Source organism: Pan paniscus, chromosome 3 (genome assembly GCF_029289425.2).
Source record: "Pan paniscus chromosome 3, NHGRI_mPanPan1-v2.0_pri, whole genome shotgun sequence".
NCBI classification, from domain to species: domain Eukaryota; kingdom Metazoa; phylum Chordata; class Mammalia; order Primates; family Hominidae; genus Pan; species Pan paniscus.
In genome coordinates this window covers 91,815,638-91,836,947 of record NC_073252.2, presented here as the reverse complement: position 1 = coordinate 91,836,947, position 21,310 = coordinate 91,815,638, and the positions used below count along the sequence as shown (strand labels likewise).

The 21,310-nt window shown below is 37.6% G+C and overlaps 1 protein-coding gene across 1 annotated transcript in view; it reads right to left on the bottom strand.

Moving 5' to 3' along the window:
- Positions 1-791: 791 nt before the first annotated feature.
- GRID2 (glutamate ionotropic receptor delta type subunit 2) overlaps positions 792-21,310 on the bottom strand; it is a 1,507,251-nt gene continuing 1,486,732 nt past the window's right edge. The window contains exon 16 of the mRNA XM_034958923.3: positions 792-4,523. Coding sequence (XP_034814814.1) covers positions 4,365-4,523 — 159 coding nt within the window. The 3' untranslated portion in view covers positions 792-4,364. The remainder of the gene's footprint in view (positions 4,524-21,310) is intronic.

Here is a 21,310-nt window from a genome sequence, read left to right as displayed (position 1 = left end):
CCACGCGAAAGATTAAAAACCAATTGTAATTTACCAAGCAGTCAGTTTAAGCCTAACTATATATATGGCATACTGGAAAAGACACACAGCAATATTCCTCTGTTAGTAATTTCCAGTCTCTCCTGCTATAGAGCTTATGGAACTGTCTCTCCTGGTGCCATTCAGATTATTTTCTTCATTCTTAACCCAAAGTCTGTACTCCACTGACTTCCTTTATTTTCCACAGTGATTCATGTCTTACCAGGTTCAGTTAGAACAATCACTTAAAAAAAAGTCCTTGTTGCCAATAGTAGAGAGCTCTTAGTCTGTTTGAAAGTGTGCAGAGTTCAGACTTTAATTACAGAAACTTCCCCACTCTCCCCACCATTGTGTCTATTGGCCCAGTTCCATCTACTGCTGAAACTTCTAACGTGAGTTCTCTGAAAAGCCTGGCACTCTCCCCAGCTATGGGGAGTGGCTGGTCTCTGCATTCAGATACCTCTTTCTGCAAAATGCTGCCGGCGTTATTCCTTTCCATCCTGAGTGTCTGTCTCTCACTGGGCAGTGTCTGCATTCTGATGCGGCAGTGGCAGAGTTGATTGCCTCTGACTTTTGAAAGAGAGGTACAATTTGTAGATTGAAGCTAACTTGAAATGTTCACTGTGTGTCATTATCAAACGTCACCTTGGCTACCCCTGGCTGGTGTTTTACTATAATTGTTTCGAGCTCACTCATATGTTATCTATGTTAGAACATTGTCTCCCTTCCATACAGCCTTGGGAAAGCAAGTACAGACAAACTATTAATTAAAGTAATTTGTTTTTATTACCAACTTTAATCACCAAAGAAGGACTTGGAGTTCAATCAGGAAAATTATTTATTGACAAAATTTTTATTGATAAAATAATCTATCAAAGATTCATGAAAAAAATTAAAAATCTCTGAAAAAGAAAATTATATCAACCAAGATAGTAAAAAGTATGTCTGTGGGAAAGGAAGAGTTTTCTACTTGGGGCTGGCTATGTAAGCTACATCAGTAATACCAAGGATTTTACTTCTGAAAAAGAAACTAGGATGTAGTATCGCAACTTACAAGAAAGGCTACTGTACGACAAACATGTGGCCGTAGGTGACTCCATCCCCTGCCCAGTCTTATTCACTCTGGTACCTGTTCCAACATCTTAATTTGGTTCCCAGCTTGGATCTGTCTATTCTCCTTTCTCAGCTACCATGACCTGGAGATCATCTTGTTTCATATGCTTGGTCTGACATTTCAGCAACAGCTTTTCTTCCTGGCTTGGGCCTGCTCTTTGCTGGATCCTTTGGCTCAGTGCCTTTGACCTTGGGTGGCGGGTACTCTGAGTCTCTCTGGCTCCCTTCCCACAGCAAGTGGTGGTTGTAAACTACAATATAAGACACTGTTTTTAATTGTTAATGTTTTTTAGGTATTAAAATTAACTTTTAATATTATAGCCATAGGAAAAAGTCTTGGAATTTCTTAGTTCACTGAATTGGTGTGTCAAGTCAGCCATTCTGACTTACAGCAAGAAGGAAATTGTGAATTATTTTCCATTCCATTTGAAAATATTTTGGAAACTGATATAAACAATGAATCAATTTTTCCCTGTGATCTGTCTTCCTTGCTCTAGGAAGCTGAAGAATGAATTGTAGTTGAAATTTTCTATTTTAGGCTTAAGACCTTATTACAAAGTTTCTTGGATGCCAATTCTATCAGATCTTTTGTACATAGTCACCATTCTATTCGCTCAGGAGAACTTTTATAGAAACTTTATGTTATTCCTGGAGATACATGCTATTACGGCCTTAGTTTTGGATAAGCATGTGTATTCTAAGTTGAAAGACCTCCCCTTGTTTAAAGGATTGCTGGGTATCGGTATCGTGGCTTCATGGGCACTCTAAGCTTCTACACAGGACTGAAAGGGAGTCAGGGTTTCAGCCTGGAATACATTACGACTGGTCCAGTGAGACTGAACTCAAATTGGATCAGCCAATCAGAATCCATATGAAATAATCAGAAATGGAAGGCCAGGCTAAGCTTGGTCAAGTGGGTAAGATAGGAAAAATGGTGGCATTCCTCATTGTGTGGATGTTTGTGTATTTGTGTGTATGTAAGGGGAGCATGTGGGATTTTAAAGCCAGAAACATATCTTATCATAGGTCTGTTAGACAGACAGGGAGTCGACAAATCAAAAATCAGAGAAGTAAGAGTCAGGTTGGCATCAGGGATAAACTGCTAAATGAAGAAATGTGTCACCAAATCCTTGCTTTAAAAAAGTGTCTAGGTATCTCCCTTGGCAGCCCAATTATCACAGGTCAGGCAGTCAGGGATGGCTTGTATTTTATTTAATGGCGTCAGTGTCTCCTTTAACCAATCTTCTTGCTTTATTTTCAGAAGCATGCGCTTTCCTGGAATGGCTGGTGACTCCCCTGGCAGCCAGAAAGAACCCAGATGATTCCCTGAACCACTGCAGTAGTTCTCTGGGGCCAAGAATGGGTTCTCTGTGAACAACTGTCCATCAGGAGGGCTGGCTGATATCCAGGTCCAGTGGTATGTTAATGGTGGAATGTCTCTATGGCAGTAGAGCCCCGGTTTTGGTCCTCCGGACTACTTCTTTGTCATTCTGTGAGGTATCAGAATTTCCATCGGAAACTAGATATCCAGGAAGGCATGTACTTCATCTTCTTTGTACAATTCACTTGCGTAAGGGTGAGAGGTAGGAACAGAGTGGGTAAGAGTACATCCTTCAGGTGAATCATAGTATTGTATTAGGTAGAGAAGATGAAGAACCCATGGAAATGGGGTGATTAAAAATAACAAAGTTTACAAAGTTCTTTCACATACTTTTCACTTGATTCTCACAACAACCCTGTGAGGTAGGTACAGTATATAATGTTTTTATTTTTATTTTGCAAAGAGTGACACCAAAGACCAGAAAGTAGGTGATTTGCCCACAGTCATGGTAAGCACCAAGACCCAAACTTGAAGCTCTGTCTTTTGACTTGATAGCCTGATTTTCACCTGTGAGCAGCTACAACTTGAGGGTTATCAGTTTGATGACGTAATGAAGAAGGTGCTCAGTAAGTGAACACCTAACTTGTTTAAAAGTCAGATTATTTAGAAATAATATATTAGTAAAAGAACCCATGGGATCACTACTTGTAGAGGCTCCTCCTGGACTGCTGGTTGTTGGCTTTAATCTTTTAGGTTGCTTTGGCATAATAGACCATCTGTGCATCAGCTTGGGCAACTGGGAGCTCCCTGGGTGGTTAAGGAACAGAGATGAGGGAATTCTTATGGCCATTGTTAGCCTGTTCTAGCACTCTTCATCCTGTTTAATCATCTGGATTCCCCACTGGAATGCAAACTTCTTAGGGAAAGGATTCTGACTCATTCATCATTGTATTCCCAAAATGTAATACAGTGCTTGGCACATAGTGGTCCTCAATAAAAATTGATTGAGTCCATGAGGGGCTGGGATATTTCATATGATGCTTCCCTATTTTACTTGTAAAATACATTTTGCATTGAAGAGGTATTATAAATGAATGTGGAAGTGGGTATAAGGAAAACAAACTTATCTTAGCGCTGCGTAGTATATACAGGCACTGCAATTCCAGGGTGTAATCCTAAGATCCAAGTGATCTTTGTTTACAATGACACATGTACTAAGTGTGGATTCAAACTGGAGGCTCTACATTAGCCAGGAATCCATGCAAAATGTAGACATTTGATGGCCATTGGGGAAAAAGGTAATGTCCCTTGGTGTGCAGGAAAGTAGCCAATTTTGGAAAGTATGAAATAATGTTGTTCTAGAAATATGGAGAGAATTCTGTGATAAAACCTCCAAAGATGTTTAACCACAATTACCAGTGATTCAATAAGCATTAGAAGAGCCGTCTGTCTTTTTCTGGTTAAGTTCTGCCATTCTCCTTGGTCCTTCATGTCTCCCTGGATCTTTGGCTATGAGAAGTCCTAAGACCCAGAGTTTAAAATCGTGCACAGATAGAAGCTGAGGACAAAGCTACTGTGGTATAGACTTGGACCTCAGTGTGAGTGCTCTTGACCAGGACATCTAGGCAAGAAGTCCACTGCATAGAAGCATCCTTCTAAGGCTAACGGGCTGGCGCAGGCAAGATCCATGACCTGTGGCTGAAAGCAGCAGTCCTGTCGTTACTCTTCTATGAGTGGATTACAGCAAGGATTTCTGTGTGTCACAATCTGGTGAGGTCAGCTTCCTTGAACTGGATAGGAGTTTTTAATTTAGGAGATAATACATTAGCTCACCAGTTTTGAATACAGGATCTAATGGGTCCTGAAATCAATAAGGTGGAAAACAGATCAGCAGTTCTTGTGCTGGTAGAGGTTATGGGTCATCCAGGGGTCCTCCCATTTGTGATGATTGGTGCAGGCCATGACTGGATGCCTGGCTTCTCCAGGTATTGCTGCCAAGTTTCAAACATGGCCTTAATGGCCAAGCATTCCTTCTTTCAGATATTGTAGTTTCATTCTGCAGGGATGAAGCCTGTGGGGAAACAAAGCATAATGTCATATCAAGGTTGATTTTAGACAAAGTTTGGCTTTCCATGGTCCTATCACTACTTATAAGGCATTGGCTCCACCTTAAATGTCCATCGTAAACAAAGTGGAGCATGATGATAGATGATGCATACCTCCCTCCCATGTAGGGCTTCACAGGTTTTATAGACTCCAGGCAACCGTCAAAAACCAGAGCATATTGGCTGCTGGTTCAATAGAACCTGTTTCAGGGAGGGCTTTGGAGTTCATCCAGGTCTGGATTAGGATACTTTGGTAGCTTAGAGTGGATAAGGCCTTCAATATCTTCACCAGAAAATAAAGACAGTATCGCTCTCACATGGAGAGTCAACAGCGGGTTCTACCAAAGTTGGTGTCGATATACAGTCACACATGAAATCCTGGAGCCTGTTTGCTTAGATCTTGAATCTTACATCTTGACTTTTAGTTATTGGTTCCAGATCATACATAAACTTAAGAACACTAACAATTAATAATAAATATATAAATTGTACTATGTTTATAATCACAAATCAAATTTGATTTTATCTAACGCATTTTAGCCTACCCATATGAATATACGCTTTTTTTGTTTATTTTTTTATTTTTCTGGAGTCTTGCTCTCTTGCCCAGGCGGGAGTGCTGTGGTGTTATCTCAGCTCACTGCAACCTCCACCTCTGGGATTCAAGCAATTCTTATGTCTCAGCTTCCCGAGTAGCTGGGACCACAGGCACATGCCACCACACCCGGCTAATTTTTGTATTTTTAGTAGAGATGGGGTTTTACCATATTGGTCAAGCTAGTCTCAAACTCTAGACCTCAGGTGATCCACTTGCCTCGGCCTCCCAAAGTGCTGGGATAACAGGCGTGAGCCACCACACCCAGCCGAATATATGCTCTTAAATAAGAAACTTCCCTTTTTCTTGAAACCTGAGGAGCAGATGGCATATTTCAGCCATTAAATAACAGAATCAAAAACTGTAAATCAACAGCAGGAACACTGAATGTGGACACAAACTGTGAATCTTAACTTAGGCCTGCATCAGAAGGGATCAGTGTGATCCTTACCTCTATGTCCTTGTTAGGAGAACTTGTACCTAGGTTTCATGTTTATCAAAATCTTTGCTAATGTTACAGGATTTAGAGAAGACTGAGTGTTTCTAATTGTGTTAGTGGATTGACAGCACTTACCAGTTAAATTGAATCAACCAACCAGTTATTTCAGCAAGTAATTTGACTGAACTAAGTGTACAAATCAGCTCTAAAGACCTTGGAAGACACCAGAATTCCCATAGTAAGGTCTGTGAACACTAATTTCAAAAACAGTTTTCTCATTAGGCACACTTGGGAAACACTGCATTTTATCTACCTCTCTAGAAGATTTAATTATACAAGTTTTAAAGATTTTGAGAAGTCCAGTACAAAATAATTTATTTAACTATGTTTAAATCAATACGTCCCTAACATTTCAACATGAAGTTAAGTTTTTGAGTCATGTTTATTAGCATGTTTAGAACTGGTGCTACATAAAAAAACATTTAGGGAATTTTAGACTAGCATGCAGTGTGAAGAAATACTCATTTGCAAAATTTACACATTTCTTCACCAAAAAATAAATTAAGCTATTACTAATTATCTATTACTGTAATTGTGTTAAATTAAGCTAGGTACTTTGGAAAATAGAAAATGCATTGGTATACAACATAAAGTCTGCCCTGGATAGGCTCATAATCTGGTTGGGAGATACAGCTACCATATTACATAAAACAATATCAACCACCTAAAGATTCCACATAACCAAGTACTAAGCTAAACAATGAAGACTAACAGATATAGTAGTTGCAGAGAGGAAGATAAAGTTTTAGAATAATGAAAGAAGAAATCATGGAGGAGGTAGGACTGGTTTTATGGGATGGCTAGGCTTTTGAAAGGTTGAGGGCATTTTTACTTGAGGGGCCCTATGACTTCAAAGAACAAAAAGTTGTGCAGCAAACAACTCTCTGCTGTATTAAAATCATTAAATTCTAATATTTCTTAAGGACTTCTTACCCAAGAACAGAATGTTACAGAGTATGGATCTCTTTTATTTGTCCCATACAGTCACATGATGCATAAGGATGTCTTGGTTAATGACAGACTGCATATATAATAATGGTGTCATAATATTTTAACACCATATTTTTACTGTACCTTTCCTATGTTTAGACATGTGTAGATATGCAAATACTTACCATTGTGTTACAATTGCCTGCAGTATCCTGTACAGCGGCGTGCTGTACCGGTTGGTAGCCTCAGAGCAATAGGTTATATTATATAACATAGGCGTGTAGTAGGCTAAACCACCTAGGTTTATGTGAGGATACTCACGCTGTGATGTTCACATTTTGACAAAAATCACCTAATGACTCATTTTTCCTGAATGGATCTCCATTGTTAAGCAACACGTGACTACTATTAGAGTTCTTACCTGGTATATTATAATGAGTTGTTTAATTGTCTGTTGTCTGTGATAGTCTCATGGATGGTGGGGACAATTTTTAATTTATTTTTACATCCTAGTTTTAGATCCTAAGGAACACCTTGACATTCAGGGGCATCATGGTAGACGACACTGACCTTCAGGCTGGCTTGTAAAACCTGCAAAGTGAAGGACCCTTGGGATTCTGAGGGTCACATGAATGGTATGCTGTGCTTTTTTTCCTTTTCTCCCTAACATTGAAGATATAGGAACTGTACAGCCAGGAAGCGCCACACACCTGGCAATTGGATGCAGTGTGATGATGGTTGTAGTTTTTTACATTTTTGTTTTTAATCTTTAGGAAAGTCTTTTGTCTGCTTTTTCAATTGTTGCATTCACACTTTGCAGTGGCATAAATGCTAATCAGAAAAAGGTAAGCAATTTTAAAAAAGGAACCACATAAAATCATATGATAAATTTGTGTAGTATATTTGAAAAAGGTGTTTTTTGTTTTTTTTTTTGAGACGAAGTCTCACACTGTTGCCTGGGCTGGTGTGCGTTGGGGCAATCTCGGCTTGCTGCAGCCTCCATCTCCTGGGTTCAAGCGATTCTTCTGCCTCAGTCTCCCGAGTGGCTAGGACTACAGGTGCGCGCCACCATGCCTGGCTAATTTTTGTATTTTTAGTAGAGACACGGTTTCACTATGTTGGCCAGGTTGGTCTCGAACTCCTGACCTTGTGATCCGCCCATCTTGGCCTCCCAAAGTGCTGGGATTACAGGTGCGAGCCACCGCACCCGGCCAAAAAAGGTGTGGTTTTGAAGGGAGAAAAAACTTGGACCACGACTCGCAACATTCAGAATTGGTACTCGTGCTTAATTTTTCTTTATCAATTCTACTTTTTTCTCTCTTTCTCTCAAGACAGGTTTTTGGGATAGTTGCTTATATAAATGATATTGAAATGATATAATTTTATTTTGATAATTACTGACATGTCACAGTATCAGAGTTGAGTGTGATTGCCCCCAAATTGTAAATTACTTGAAAATTTTAATTCTTTTATTTGCTTAAGAAAATGGAAGAAAATCAAAACAGAGGAAAACCCTGTAAATGAATTTAAAGATCACTGTAGTTCCTTCAGGCTACAAAATTCCACTGCATGTACATAGGATGTGAGGATTCTACCTTTCATTCCAGACTGCCGGCCAACTGATACACTTTGTATGTTCAAACAAGGCCATTGGAGCAGAGCTTGGCTTAGTCTGCTAAGAAAACCTGACACAGTCACCTAAATGCGCTTATGATCTTTTGCACAAGGGGTTTATCAACTGCATTACACTTTTAAACAGGACACAGGGTCAGAATTTGGGGGTCTTACTTTCAAAGATGGAATTAGCATAGATTTAGAAAACATTTCCATTATTCCTTCAGTTATTTGGATCCTTGACCCTTAATTATGGTTTTTTTTTATTTATCATAGAGAATTTATCTTGTTGCAGAGATGTTGACTATGGGTTTTTGCCCTGAAATATAAAACATGCACAAAATATTGCAAGTAGAAATTAAAAATCTTACATGCTTTATGATAACAAGTACAGAAGGTGCAATATAGATACGGCAGTAAAGATGTTAAAGCAATGCACAATTCGAAGATTCTGATGTAAACACTATAGAGGAGTTACACAAAAACCATACTAGATTTATTTTCTTGGGACTTTGGTCATTTGTGTTGTAAAATGTTTTCTTTTTTAATTCTTGTGAGGTACTAGTAACACCTCATGAAATCTGCTCCTTTTTATGTTCAATACATCTCTCTCTCTCTCTTTCTCTCTCTCTGTCACACACACACACACACACACACTCACTCTCACACATAGAGTCAAAGTCAATGGCAGTGGGTGGTTTATGTCAGGGCTGGTTTTGACGCCCCCCTCACAGAATAAGATAAATGTAAGTGATGAAGAGCTCCTGGGGTTGCCTGAACTCATTTTGTATTCAACACTTTGCCTGGCCCCTTTCTCATCTCTTTCTCCCTCTCTTTGTCTGTTCAAGCCTACTTGAGTTTCTTTTTTCTTTTGTAGAACTTGGTTCTTTTGATGTGTTTCAGGGCACGCCCTGCGGCAAAAAGAACTTCCCAGGAATCGGAAACATAAGCATACAGGTCTGAAACAGCTACTGTACAATAGACAGAAAGCTCCAGGCCTGGATGCTGGATTTTCTGTCTCCCCCAAAACACCAAAATATGTAGGAGGGGGCACACATGCAGTATATTCTACATACAGGATTTTAAAGGGATATATGCTATATCATTTAATTGCAGAGTAGGGACTGGGTAAGATTTTTAACGTGGGTCGAACCCCTTATAGTAATTTAACCTGAGATGTGTCTGTATGCATTTTTATATTGATTACTTTAACCAAATTTCCCCTATAATTATTAGTGAAGTTGTTTCTGTTTTACTGTTAGTATGACATCAACATATCTGAGATTTTCAATAACGCATGGTCCTTAGCTATTTTATTTCTCATCATTACTTTCCATTAAAAATGTGAGAAAGTGCAGTGCTTTAACTATTTACTTTTTTATGAAGTTGAAAGAAATGCTGTTGTAAGTATTGTAAAACTACTGTTAGAAGGCGCTATTTACATTATTAATAGAAAGTCTACATAGAAGGAGGAGTTAATTATTTTATACCCAATATCAGTAAATCCATTTGTGTAAATTAAAAATATTTAATAAAATAGTGTTATATTTTATTTAGAAGTCTCTGTTTACTCACATATCATACTTTATGTGACAAATCTTTCAGGACTATGTCATTGAATTAGAACTTGGAACTGAAAATAAAAAAGAAAATAAGAAAAAACAGTGCAGTTTGTTTACACATACACAAACTTATTCACCTTAAAACTTTCAAATTAAACTCAATTTTAAATAATAGTTAAATTTAACTTTTGCTCAGGTCTCTAAAATACACCTTTTATTTTAAAAACTAAACTGAAAAGGGACACTTAACTAGAAATTTGGTAATTATCTGGTTTGTTTAATTGGTTGGGAAAATCAATCTATATAAATTAGATTAATTGCTTACTTTCATATAAACAACTGAGTTCACTCTCATGCAGGTATATTACCAAGCTTACTCAACAAATAAGTTGTTACTAGCTAAATAATAGATCTGGGAAAAAATAGAAATTTGACCAACAAGCAATTGATTATTTTCAATTAAATTTGATTCGGTTTATTAGGTGTATTGAGCACTAATTATGTTTTTGTGCTGATGACATTACCTATTAACTGCTAGGAAAATAATTAGCAGTAAGATTGAATTCATTCAGTGTTTTCCAGCATATTTTATGCCTAGGTGCAAATAAGCCAGCTAATTGCCAGAATTCCTTTTAACGTTGGTGTCTATATCTACAACTTAAAAGAAAGAAAATTGATTCAATTATTCAAATATTGGCTAAATACATATTTTAACAGTAATAGTAATTATTTTAACAAACTGGGAATAATTATAAAATAACTTTCATCACTATAATGTCTCTTAAATTTCTTCTATGTGTATCCAGGTTACTATTTATAGCTACCCATGCAAGTATCTAAGAAAAACATAAAAACTTCTTTGATAACAGTGAAAGTTAAGGATTCACGATATCCATTAAAATGCTATCTGGGACATTTAATGGGGGCTTTTTTATTTAAATAAGAACCAAATCTTTAATACAATACAAATACATGAGTAGAAAAGAAGTATTTCTGTCTCTCTGATGCAACATAAACTAATCCTGTTTGTTTCCTCAATGCTACTTACATCTCTAGAAATTGGGTGTTTCCAAATTGTTTGATCCAAACTTGATAAGATACATGTCAGACATTGCAACACTTTTCAGCTTTATGGCAGTGGCTGCCCAGTAAGGGTCATATCATTTTCCCATCCTCATTTGTAAATGTCAGTGAAAGCCATAGTTCTGAAGAAGCAATGCACAGAATCTCCTCGTTTACACAGGATTGCTGCTATCACACTACATCGTGCTGATTGTCATATCATATATTTTACTTTTGCTAGAAAACTTCCCTTGCTATGGTTACCATTGTTTCCTACCTCTTTCCTGTGAGGTGTTATCGTCAACCTATAACATTACATAGGAATTTGGTAGGTTAGGTATTAGACCAACTCCTACTCTACATATTAATCCAAGCCCAGGAAACATAGGAGCTTTCATTTTTAAAAATATGCAACATTTAAGAGAAGTTCAGCCTTTTAAATGTTTTGATGCATTCTAAACCTAGCGATGTTTTCATTTATTTGATTCATGAATAAAATAAGATTTCCTTAGTATCTCACTGAGAATTATTATAGTCATGTTTATAGAAATCAGTAAGGAAAACAGACACCCATGAATTAATTCAAATATGTTTCTTTTTAAACAAAAATAAAACATAGCAATTTGATTAGAAATTAGTTGAGTGAATTCAATTGGATTTTGAATTAAACTTTTAATTACATAAAGAAACAAAGGATATACTTGAGATATCACATCTAGCTAAATCATACTAATTGATTATCTTTACTGATTAAATATACCAGATAACCACATAGTCTCTATTTCACTGACTGGAATTGTTCAATAATATAATTATTCAAATTTTAGTTATTAGCTAGCTTCCAAAATTTTTATTTCTATTTATTTAAAAAATCAGTAGTCACTTGGCTCAATTTAACATTTTCTGTTCTTTTCTTTTGATTCCCTCCCCTCAAATATGCCTATGTAGATATAATCTAAAGATTTTTGTTAAAAAAATAAAAGGGGCTGCAGTTCTATAGTTTCCCCTTGAGCATATGACCAAGTTTTAGGGACTTTAGGGAGTATCTATTCCAAATCTCTCATTTTACAAAAGAAGCAGTCTTGGAGAGTTTTTAACATTTGTCACTCAAATCTAGGAACATAGTAGGCCCTCAATAAAGATGTGTTGACTGAAAGAATCAATTTAGAGTCACATAAATAAATACAATACCCATGGTACTTAACAGTGCATTGCAATGACTTACTTACAGTAAACTTTTATAAATATGATTTCTAGCCACAATAATACTGAGGCATAAATTATTAATCGATCCTATTAACTGTAGAAGCTATTTAACATGTGAAGTAACTGGGGTTGAGGATCTTTAAATGGTTTGCCCAAGATCAGACCGCTAAGCTGTGGAAGAGCTGAGATCGGAGCTCCTGTTCTCTGAGCCTCAGTGAGTAACCACTCTGCCATACTGCCTACCCCCTGCTTTTTTCTCTGTATTGTTTTTCTCCATTCTTGGAATGTACAAGACAGGAACTGGTGTTATGTATCTTTGTAAGCCTAGCGTGCTGCATAATAAGAGCACTCAACCAATGGTTGCCACATAACAAACCCAGGGCTCTGGCTTCCTGGTCCAGTTCTCTTTCAGCCACACCATGATCCATTCTGAGGGTGGGGAGAGGCATTGGAAAGGTAGAGAAAGACTGAAATCTCTAAAGCATAGAACTGCTTTAAATCACTTAAACTAGTAAAGTTTATTCTGTGTTGTCAATAGCACATAAGAGCACTTCTGCTTCTTAGATATGAATTAAAAAGGACAGATTTTTTTTTAAGCAGTTTCTGGATGCACCTGGTACATATGTATTTGATATGATGTGCATAAATATATGCCCTACTCACTTATGTGGATTTAAACATGACTTGGGGAATCCGATCGTAGTCATTCCCGAGGTTTTCATTCACCTTTCCCTCTAACCAGGTTTGTGCCAAGATCCTGGGTTCCTAAACACAGTCATCTTGTCTAGGCGGCCCCTCAGGACATGGGTCCACACTGGTTATCTAGTAAGATGCTTATTGTCCTAGGCTGAAGGGAGAGTCTCTTCAGGTCTAATGGCTTTGCTATTTCTGGTCATGTTTTGGAAATAAGATTATTTGGAAAGACTGTGATCCTACACCACAGAGCCTCCCCTCCCCTCTGAGCTCCTGTGACATTTACAAGTTTCCCTTTTATTGACAGCACAATCTCCACAACCCATTGACCCCTGCTCTCCTCTTTTTATTTTTTATTTTTTTTCTTTTTGAGAAGGAATTTCACTCTTGTCGCCCAGGCTGGATTGCGATGGTGCGATCTCGGCTCACTGCAACATCCGCCTCCCAAGTTCAAGCGATTCTCCTGCCTCAGCCTCCCAAGTAGCTGGGAGTACAGGTACACGCCACCATGCCTGGCTAATTTTTGTATTTTTAGTAGAGACGGAGTTTTGCCATGTTGGTCAGGCTGGTCTGGAACTCCTGACCTCAGGTGATCCACCTGGCTCGGCCTCCCAAAGTACTGGGATTACAGGTGTGAGCCAACACACCTGGCCTTGCTCCTCTTTTTTTTTTTTTTTTTTTCATTCTGGGGAAAGCTTTTCTCCTTCTTCTCTCTTAATATCTTTCGAATAAGTTTCTGGTATGTCTGCCTCTCCAAAGCTAACATTATCTCTCTGATTAAGTTTTTACCAAAGACAGGAAAAGTAGCTGATGAGTCTGCTTTCCCCTCTGCAAAATCTCCCAGGCAAAGAGACACACAGGGCCTTGACTCTGAGCTTGGAGGAGAGGAGGAAAGGAGGGAAAAATGCTGAAGTAGAACACAAATTGATATTTTAAAATTATCCTACCACAAATGCTTTTTGAGTAAATGCATGAGTGGTTCTGACACCAGCCACCATCATGATGAAATTATAATTGTAAATTTGCAGAGACCTTCCTCTGTATTTTTCCAAGGGCAAATCATTTCAGCATCTCTCCATTAATAGCTATTCAGACACATTTTTCTGCAGAACCTCTAGAAAGTTAGCTTACAGTTAGAAGCTCAAGCACATTGCAGGTTCTCTGTACTGCAGGAACTCATTTGAGCTTCTAGAAAAAGAAGTTTTATTTAAAAACATGCATTAGAAATAGGAATTTCCTTATAAAACCTCACAAAATAGCATCTATTTTGACATGTAAGTGGAATTTTAACACTATTACAGTAATACAGTCATGTTTCACATAATGACATTTTGGTCAATGATGGACCGCATATACAATGGTGGTCCTGTAAGATTATAATACCACATTTTTGCTGAGCCTTTTCTATGTTTAGATTCACAAATACTTGCCATTTTGTCAACATTCAATCAGTAACATGCTGTAGGGTTTGTAGCCTAGAGCAATCGGCTATACCTCACATCCTAGGTGTGTAGTAGCCTATACCATCTAGGTTTGGGTAAGTACACCCTGTGATGTTTACACAACTGTGAAATGACCTAACAATATATTTCTGAGAACGTACCCCATTGTTAAATGATGCATGACTGTACATTAAATTGGATAGCTAAACACTCTTTACAAGTACGTTCCCATGACTGGCTGGGTGCAGTGGCTTACTTGATCCCAGCACTCTGGGAGGCCAAGGCAGGTGGATCACTTGAGGTCAGCAGTTTGAGATCAGCCTGGCCAACATGGTGAAACCCATCTCTACTAAAAATAATAATAATAAAAAATATCCAGGTGTGGTGGCGCATGCCCGTAATCCCAGTTACTCGGGAGGCTGAGGCAGGAGAATCACCTGAACTCGGGAGGTGGAGGTTGCAGTGAGCCGAGATAGCGCCACGGCACTCCAGCCTGGGCGACAGAGCAAGACTCCGTCTCAAAAAACAAACAAACAAACAAACAAAAGAAGTACATTTCCATGACTGGTTCCTTCTGTGCCCTGTAATCTCAGATCAAGTATTACTGCTCCAGAGACTCCTTTTCTGACCACTCTACATAGATTCCCCTCTCCTTGTCTCCAACTTCATTTCCTTTGCAACCATTTCACTATCTGGAATTAGCTTCTGTGGTAGGCAGAATTCTAAGATGGCTTTCAAAATTCCCCCTGTGCTATATGAGTTCTATATAATCCTCCTTCTATGTGTGTAGGGAAGACTTGTGACTCTAGTGGAGTATCAATCTTTGATTAGGTCACTAATCAGTCAACTTTGAGTTAATCAGAAGCCAGATGATGGTGGTGGGTCTGACCTAATCAAGTAGTCCCTTCAAAGGGACTGGGCCCTTCCAGAAGTCAAAGAGATTTAAAGCCTGGGAGTGCATCTAGAAATGGCTACCTGGGGAGCTGTGGGCAACCTTAAGAGCTATGAGTGGGCCTCAGGTCAATAGCCAGTAAGAGAATAGGGGCCTCTGTCCTGTCAGTGCAAGGAACTGAATTCTTCCAACAACCATGTGAATTTGGAAGAGAACTCTGGGCTCCAGAAAGGCGGCTCAGCCAACACCTTGCCTTAAGCCTTGTGGGTTGCTGAGTAGAGAAGAAACCTGGATTCTTCCACATGCTCCTCAATGCTTTCCCCAACTAGCTGCAGTACATTTACTGCCTCATACTAAGCTTAGAAAGTCAAAACAATCTACCTTTGGTTTTCACATGAACCACTGCTGATAATATACTTGCATTTAAGACCTTTAGCATTATACACATATTCCTGGGTAAATAACGTTGGGATTAATCCCATAACTTGGGATTAATAACATTTACAGAAGTTAGGAAGAATCCTATACTTGCTCACCTGTTTACAAGAGTGGTAATAAAATAATCTATTAAAGAAATACAATAATTTTAATTAAAAAATTATACCAAGCAATAAAGGTAAATTTGAAATGTTGTATTTCAATAAATTTATTTATACTTATTTTTAAAAGTACCAAGCTTAAGTTTAAATTGAAGGACCATGTTCTTTAGCAAAATATACACTACTGCCTTTCTGTTTATTGATTCCTTCTCTTGTAATTTTTCACCTAATGGAAATCTGTCATTAAGGTGGAAATTAAGTAAAGGTATATGATTCCTTTTTAAAATAATATGTAGCATATATATAATACACACTTACATAGTCTTTTTCTCCATGATGCTTCTATAAGTCTTTTTGCCTTATTGTGATTTCCGAAAGTATTTTCCTTTAAAGATTTCTGTTGGTTTTGAATTTTTTCTACCTGTTATAGTCACACTACTATATACTATAGTAATAATGTATTATGAAAAGAAATTATTTTTGTGCTACTGTTCAAAATATTATATCTGAGATTAAATATATCATAACTACCATTCTGCTTATTGTATCTCTTAGTTTTTTGTCTTTATGCTAAAATATCTTCTTATGTGAAAAAGTAGGTTATTGATATTTTAAACTCAATATGAAACTTAGTCATCAATTTTGATTTACCAGACCATTACAGTTTGTTTTCTAAAGTAAATAACGTTACAGTAATAAGTACTTCATGGGAGCACTTAGAGATGATACATTGGGGAATGTAAAAATTATTAGCTCTTCTCATCTGCCTCTCACAATCTTTTCATCCTGAAGCTTTCTCCTGAGTCTTCCATTCATGAAGAATATCCTAGTAGAACAACAGATGCAAGGAATTGTGAGGAGAGAAGGGGGGTGGGGAGAAAAATGAAAGAAGAAACTGGTTAAGCACAGTTTATTTCTGAGGGGAATAATGTTCCTTAATTTAAGCTGCATTATGCAAAACAAAACAAAAATTATCTGCAAGTTGGCAAACCCTGCCAAAGTGCAACAGAAGTGAGAAACTGAGTTAGCAGGCATCAGATTTGAGAAAGGCTCGCCGAGACGCTTTGAAGAAAGCAAGCTGCACGACCCCCATCCTCGGGCATAAATAAACTCCAAACAGACTCATTTGCCATGAAGGATGAGATGTGGAGGTGCCATGGCGCCTGGGTCTCTGTCTCTCCACGGCTCCTTTCCCTAAGTCGTTCTGGTGGGTTTTTGTGTCCCAAAGTTGTCCCTATGCAAACAACAGGTTGAATATTGTAGGTGTGGGTTATTAAAGTGTCCCTGGGACAATGGCAGTCTGTGTCCCATTTGTAACGCTTGGATTAATCTTTGGAAAGTGCACACAAAATGTGACATGATGTTGGCTTCAAACATTATTCAGTCTGCATAGCAGCAAATCCTGCCCTGTCTCCCTGGAAATAAAACTCCACAGACGTATCACTGCCATCTAAAAGGAACCTATCATTTATGCTCAAGATTAGGGACACCCTGATAGAATTGTTAGGAGTTTGATTTTATAGTTTGAAGAAGCACTCACAATGGAAACAAATTATACTCTAACATCTCATTCACAGATTCCCTAAAGAAAGTCAGTAATCAGGTAAATCATATTCTTTTTTTTTTTCTGCAGATGGGAGAAATAAGAAAGGCTTTATCTTTTTAAGACAATTCCACATTAGTTTAGGATTATAACCCAGAACTGACCCCTGAAAAGAGGGAAGATTCTTGGCATTTCACCCTTTTTAATCTCATTTTTCCTTTTTGATTTTAAAGGTTCTGGAGGAGCACTAAGATGTGAAAACTGGATGAGAAAAACATGCCAAGAAGAGAGAGCGTTCATCATATTTTCTGTTTGCATACGTCCTTGGTGCTTCTGAAGCTTTGAGGCTTAGCTTCCCCTCATTGTACACAGGAAAATTCTTCTTGACTTATGTGTGTTGTTCACAAAAGTACTAAGTAGCATCATGGAATTTGAGAAGGTGTTTTCTCAAATCATTTGTTTTTGAGTGTATCTCAATATTACAATTTCAGAAGACAATTAGAACTAGGATAATAGAAATATAGAGAGAATGCATGTTAAATTACAGACAAGCATCAATGATGGTTGAAATTACCATAGAACCAAGTTGGAAAATATGATCTGTCGTTTAAGACCAATTCCACACATAGGAGGAATTGGAAGTTGCCTAACAAAACAGATTTAGGCACAAAAGTCAGGGCATTGTTCTAGAACAATGGTCTTTAAAGTGGGCTATAGATCAATGTTTCTATGTTCATTATCAGAATCTAATTACTCTGAGTGTGATGTTTTTCTTTAATCTCTTAGGGAAGGAGGGCATCTTCAAAGCCTGCTAGGTGTGGCTTCCTTTAAATTCTGTAGTATAGACATTTTCTTACACAGTTTTGTGTGTGGATCCATCAAAACACCAAAAATAAACTGAATGCTTAGTCCTTGGTCTGAAACAGTCATCCATTTTTCTAATTTCTTGCCTTTTAATAAGTAAATTTTATGAATTTTAAGTTATACAATACATTTATATTTCAAATACTGCTTTAATTTGTTTGGCATAGTGGGATCGAGCATAAGGTTTTATTTAGAAAACAATACAGTTTACATTGAAAAACAGGTTAAAAAGATACTTCTAAAGGACTATGGCTAAACTGCATGTACATTGTTTCACAGTTTAACTAGAAGAGGTGGGAAAATCTGTGGAACCTGATGTCCTACCTGGAGCAGTGGATGTGGCAGTGGGTAGAGGAATAGGTGGGACCTCCAGCTGGCACTCACAAACCACCATGAATCGTCCTCTCCTCCCCTCCATCATCCATCAAAACAACCCAGGTGAGACTGAGGTTTCACCATGGATCACAAATGCCCCTGTTGTATAGACTCTAAAATTGCACATGGCCTCTTTCTGATGTGTTCTCTTTCTTGGACTTCATTTTTCACCTGCCATATGTCTATTTGGACCTGATATTCCAATAGTTGCATTGATTTGTGTTATCTTGACATTCACTTTATTCAGAATTAAAAGTGGGGTGAAAGGGGTGTGGTAGGGTTCCCAGCATGATTTTTGTTCTGGGTCAGCCAAAGGTGAAGGAGAAGCAAAACTGAGTTAGGCCAATGCAAAATTGGCCTAATGTAGGTGAGGAAGAAAATGGTCAATTCGTAATTTTGCATTGGCCTAACTCAGTTTTCAGTTTTCATTTTGGGGGTGTAGGTCAGGTAAAACCCAGGCTTCCAAGAAGAAAGTGGCTTAGTGAGATGAACAGAGCACATAAGAGAGGGCTAGGTGTGGGGGAGAATTAAAGGTACAGATGTGTGTTTTGCCAAACCAGCGTTATAGCACCACTTTCAGTAGGAAGAGGCATTCTCACCAAAATTGGTGAAAGGGTTAGAGAGGAAAGTGGGATTAGAATTGAGTTAACTTTTGCTGACAAAAGTCTTTGTTTTCCGATGATTTGGGCAGCAGGTTGGGGCTTGGAGGTGTCATAAGACTTTATTTAGAAATTATGAATATATGAAAATAATATGGACAAAATATTTCCATTTCTTTTCATTTTTATTTTTATGAACTAAGAAAACAACAGACACAAAATACCACCACCTACACTCAACCCTTTTGAAAGTACACTGTAAATCATCTATATTTACAAGTTTCAGGTACATTCTTTTACAAATAGTAAACATTAAAACAACCTAAAGGGCTTAAATGATGGGCTTATTCATCGTTAAAGGGAAGAATAAAGTCTATTTAAAATACTTTATTTTTCAAAAGAGGGCTGAGACTTTTCACACAATGCTGTTTGCTCACAGAAAACAGAATTTAAAGCTAAACTCTCAACAAATGATACCACAGCGCCACCATCTGGCTCTACAAAAGACAGCAGGGAGTCAGTCTGTACTAGAGGAGGAGGCCCGTGAATGTTTTCTTTCCTGGTGAGCATTTGGAGAAACAAGAAGGGACTCTCAGTGTGACTCTGTAATTGTCACCACTTTGGCTAACATTCAGGGTGCAAGGAACTGCCTCTATTTCTTTTTCTGTTTCTATTTTAATTTGAAAAACAAACACATTTTTAGTGGATAAAACCTTTAAAAATGAAAATCTCCTTAAAGTTAGTCTTTCTTTTTTTTTTTGGACAACAAATGTAAAGACCGTTTTTAGTCTGAAGAGTTTGTAATTTTAGTGGTGATTTGGTAGAGCTTCTCTAAATAGACCTGCCTTACTAATTTTCAACTTGCCTTGGATATGACCTTTTTATAATGTTGCTGAAGTTTCCTTAAGTTCTTAAAGTTCTAGACATATTTAAGATAAAAACATATTCCAATACATAATCAGAACAATTTTGGCCCTGATACGAGGTGGTGCATATTTAAAAGTCTGCTTTTAAATGCAGTGGAATACAATGTATACTTCCAAAATCTGAATGTCTTAAAGTTTTTTTTTATTTTATATTGCAGGTTTACAAGATTGCACAAAATTGCTAAATAACAGGGTGACTAACACATATGTTTTCATTTGTACATCTCTCTAAGAAAGATCTTTTAGAACTGGATTGGAAAGTAAAATGTTAGCTTTTATTGTATTTTACACTCTTGCAGCATCAATCTTTAATTACCACTTGCATTATATTAAACAGAAATTTGTACAGAATAATAACAGTAGAACACTATTTTGAGCCTACTGTGAACAAAGAACTGTGCTAAGTGTTTTACATCTATTAAAGCATTAAATCCTTTCAGATATGATGAGAAACGTTCTATTATTACTTCTGTTTTGTGGGAGAGGAAAATGAAACACAGAGACGTTCAGTAACTTGCCTAGGGTAGCACAGCTGACAAATGGCAGATGTGAACCCTGGCTTTTAGACTCTAATTTCTTTAGGCTGGCACTAACTTTGTTCTCTCAGGATCTTCTAAAAACATTTAACATTGTATGTTCTTTCATATTATTATGTTTTCTCTTTTTACATGAACATGTTTAATGTCAAAAGATTAGTTTTTTAAAATGTTATTGTAAATATTTCAATAATTTTATAGTTAAGATCATGCCACTGCACTGCAGCCTGGCGACAGAGCAAGACTCTGTCTCAAAAAAAAAAATTATAGTTAAATAACATTTTTTGAGGGCTAACCTAAAGAAGCAACCATTAGGTATACCTTTTCCCTTCCTTTGGAATAATGCATTATGTGTTTAAAATAAATGACTTGGAAGTGAACTTCTGGAAATGAACTTTTCGTAAGTCCAAGACTGCTTTTATTTTACGCTATTTTCTATTTTAGATTATAAGTAATCATTGTAGATATATTGAATTAGTCATGCTCATTTTATTGTAATGTGTCCTAAAAAGTTATTAAGAAAAATGTTTATATTTTGGCTATGTACAGAGAAACTCTTCAGTTTTTTAATTGCATCTGTTAGAATGCTTGGATTTTTCTGAAATTCTCTCTAGGGCAGTGGTCCCCAGCCTTTTTGGCACCACGGACAGGTTTTGTGGAAGACAATTTTTCCTCCACGGATGGGCACGGGGTAGGGGTGGGGTGGGGGTGAGAGATGGGGTGGGAGGAGGTGAAGTGGGGGGAGGGGGATGGTTTTGGGATGAAACTGTTGCACCTCAGATCATCAGACATGAGATTCTCCTAAGGAGTGCCCAACCTAGATCCCTCACATGTGCAGTTCACAATAGGGTCACACTCCTATGAGAATCTAATGCT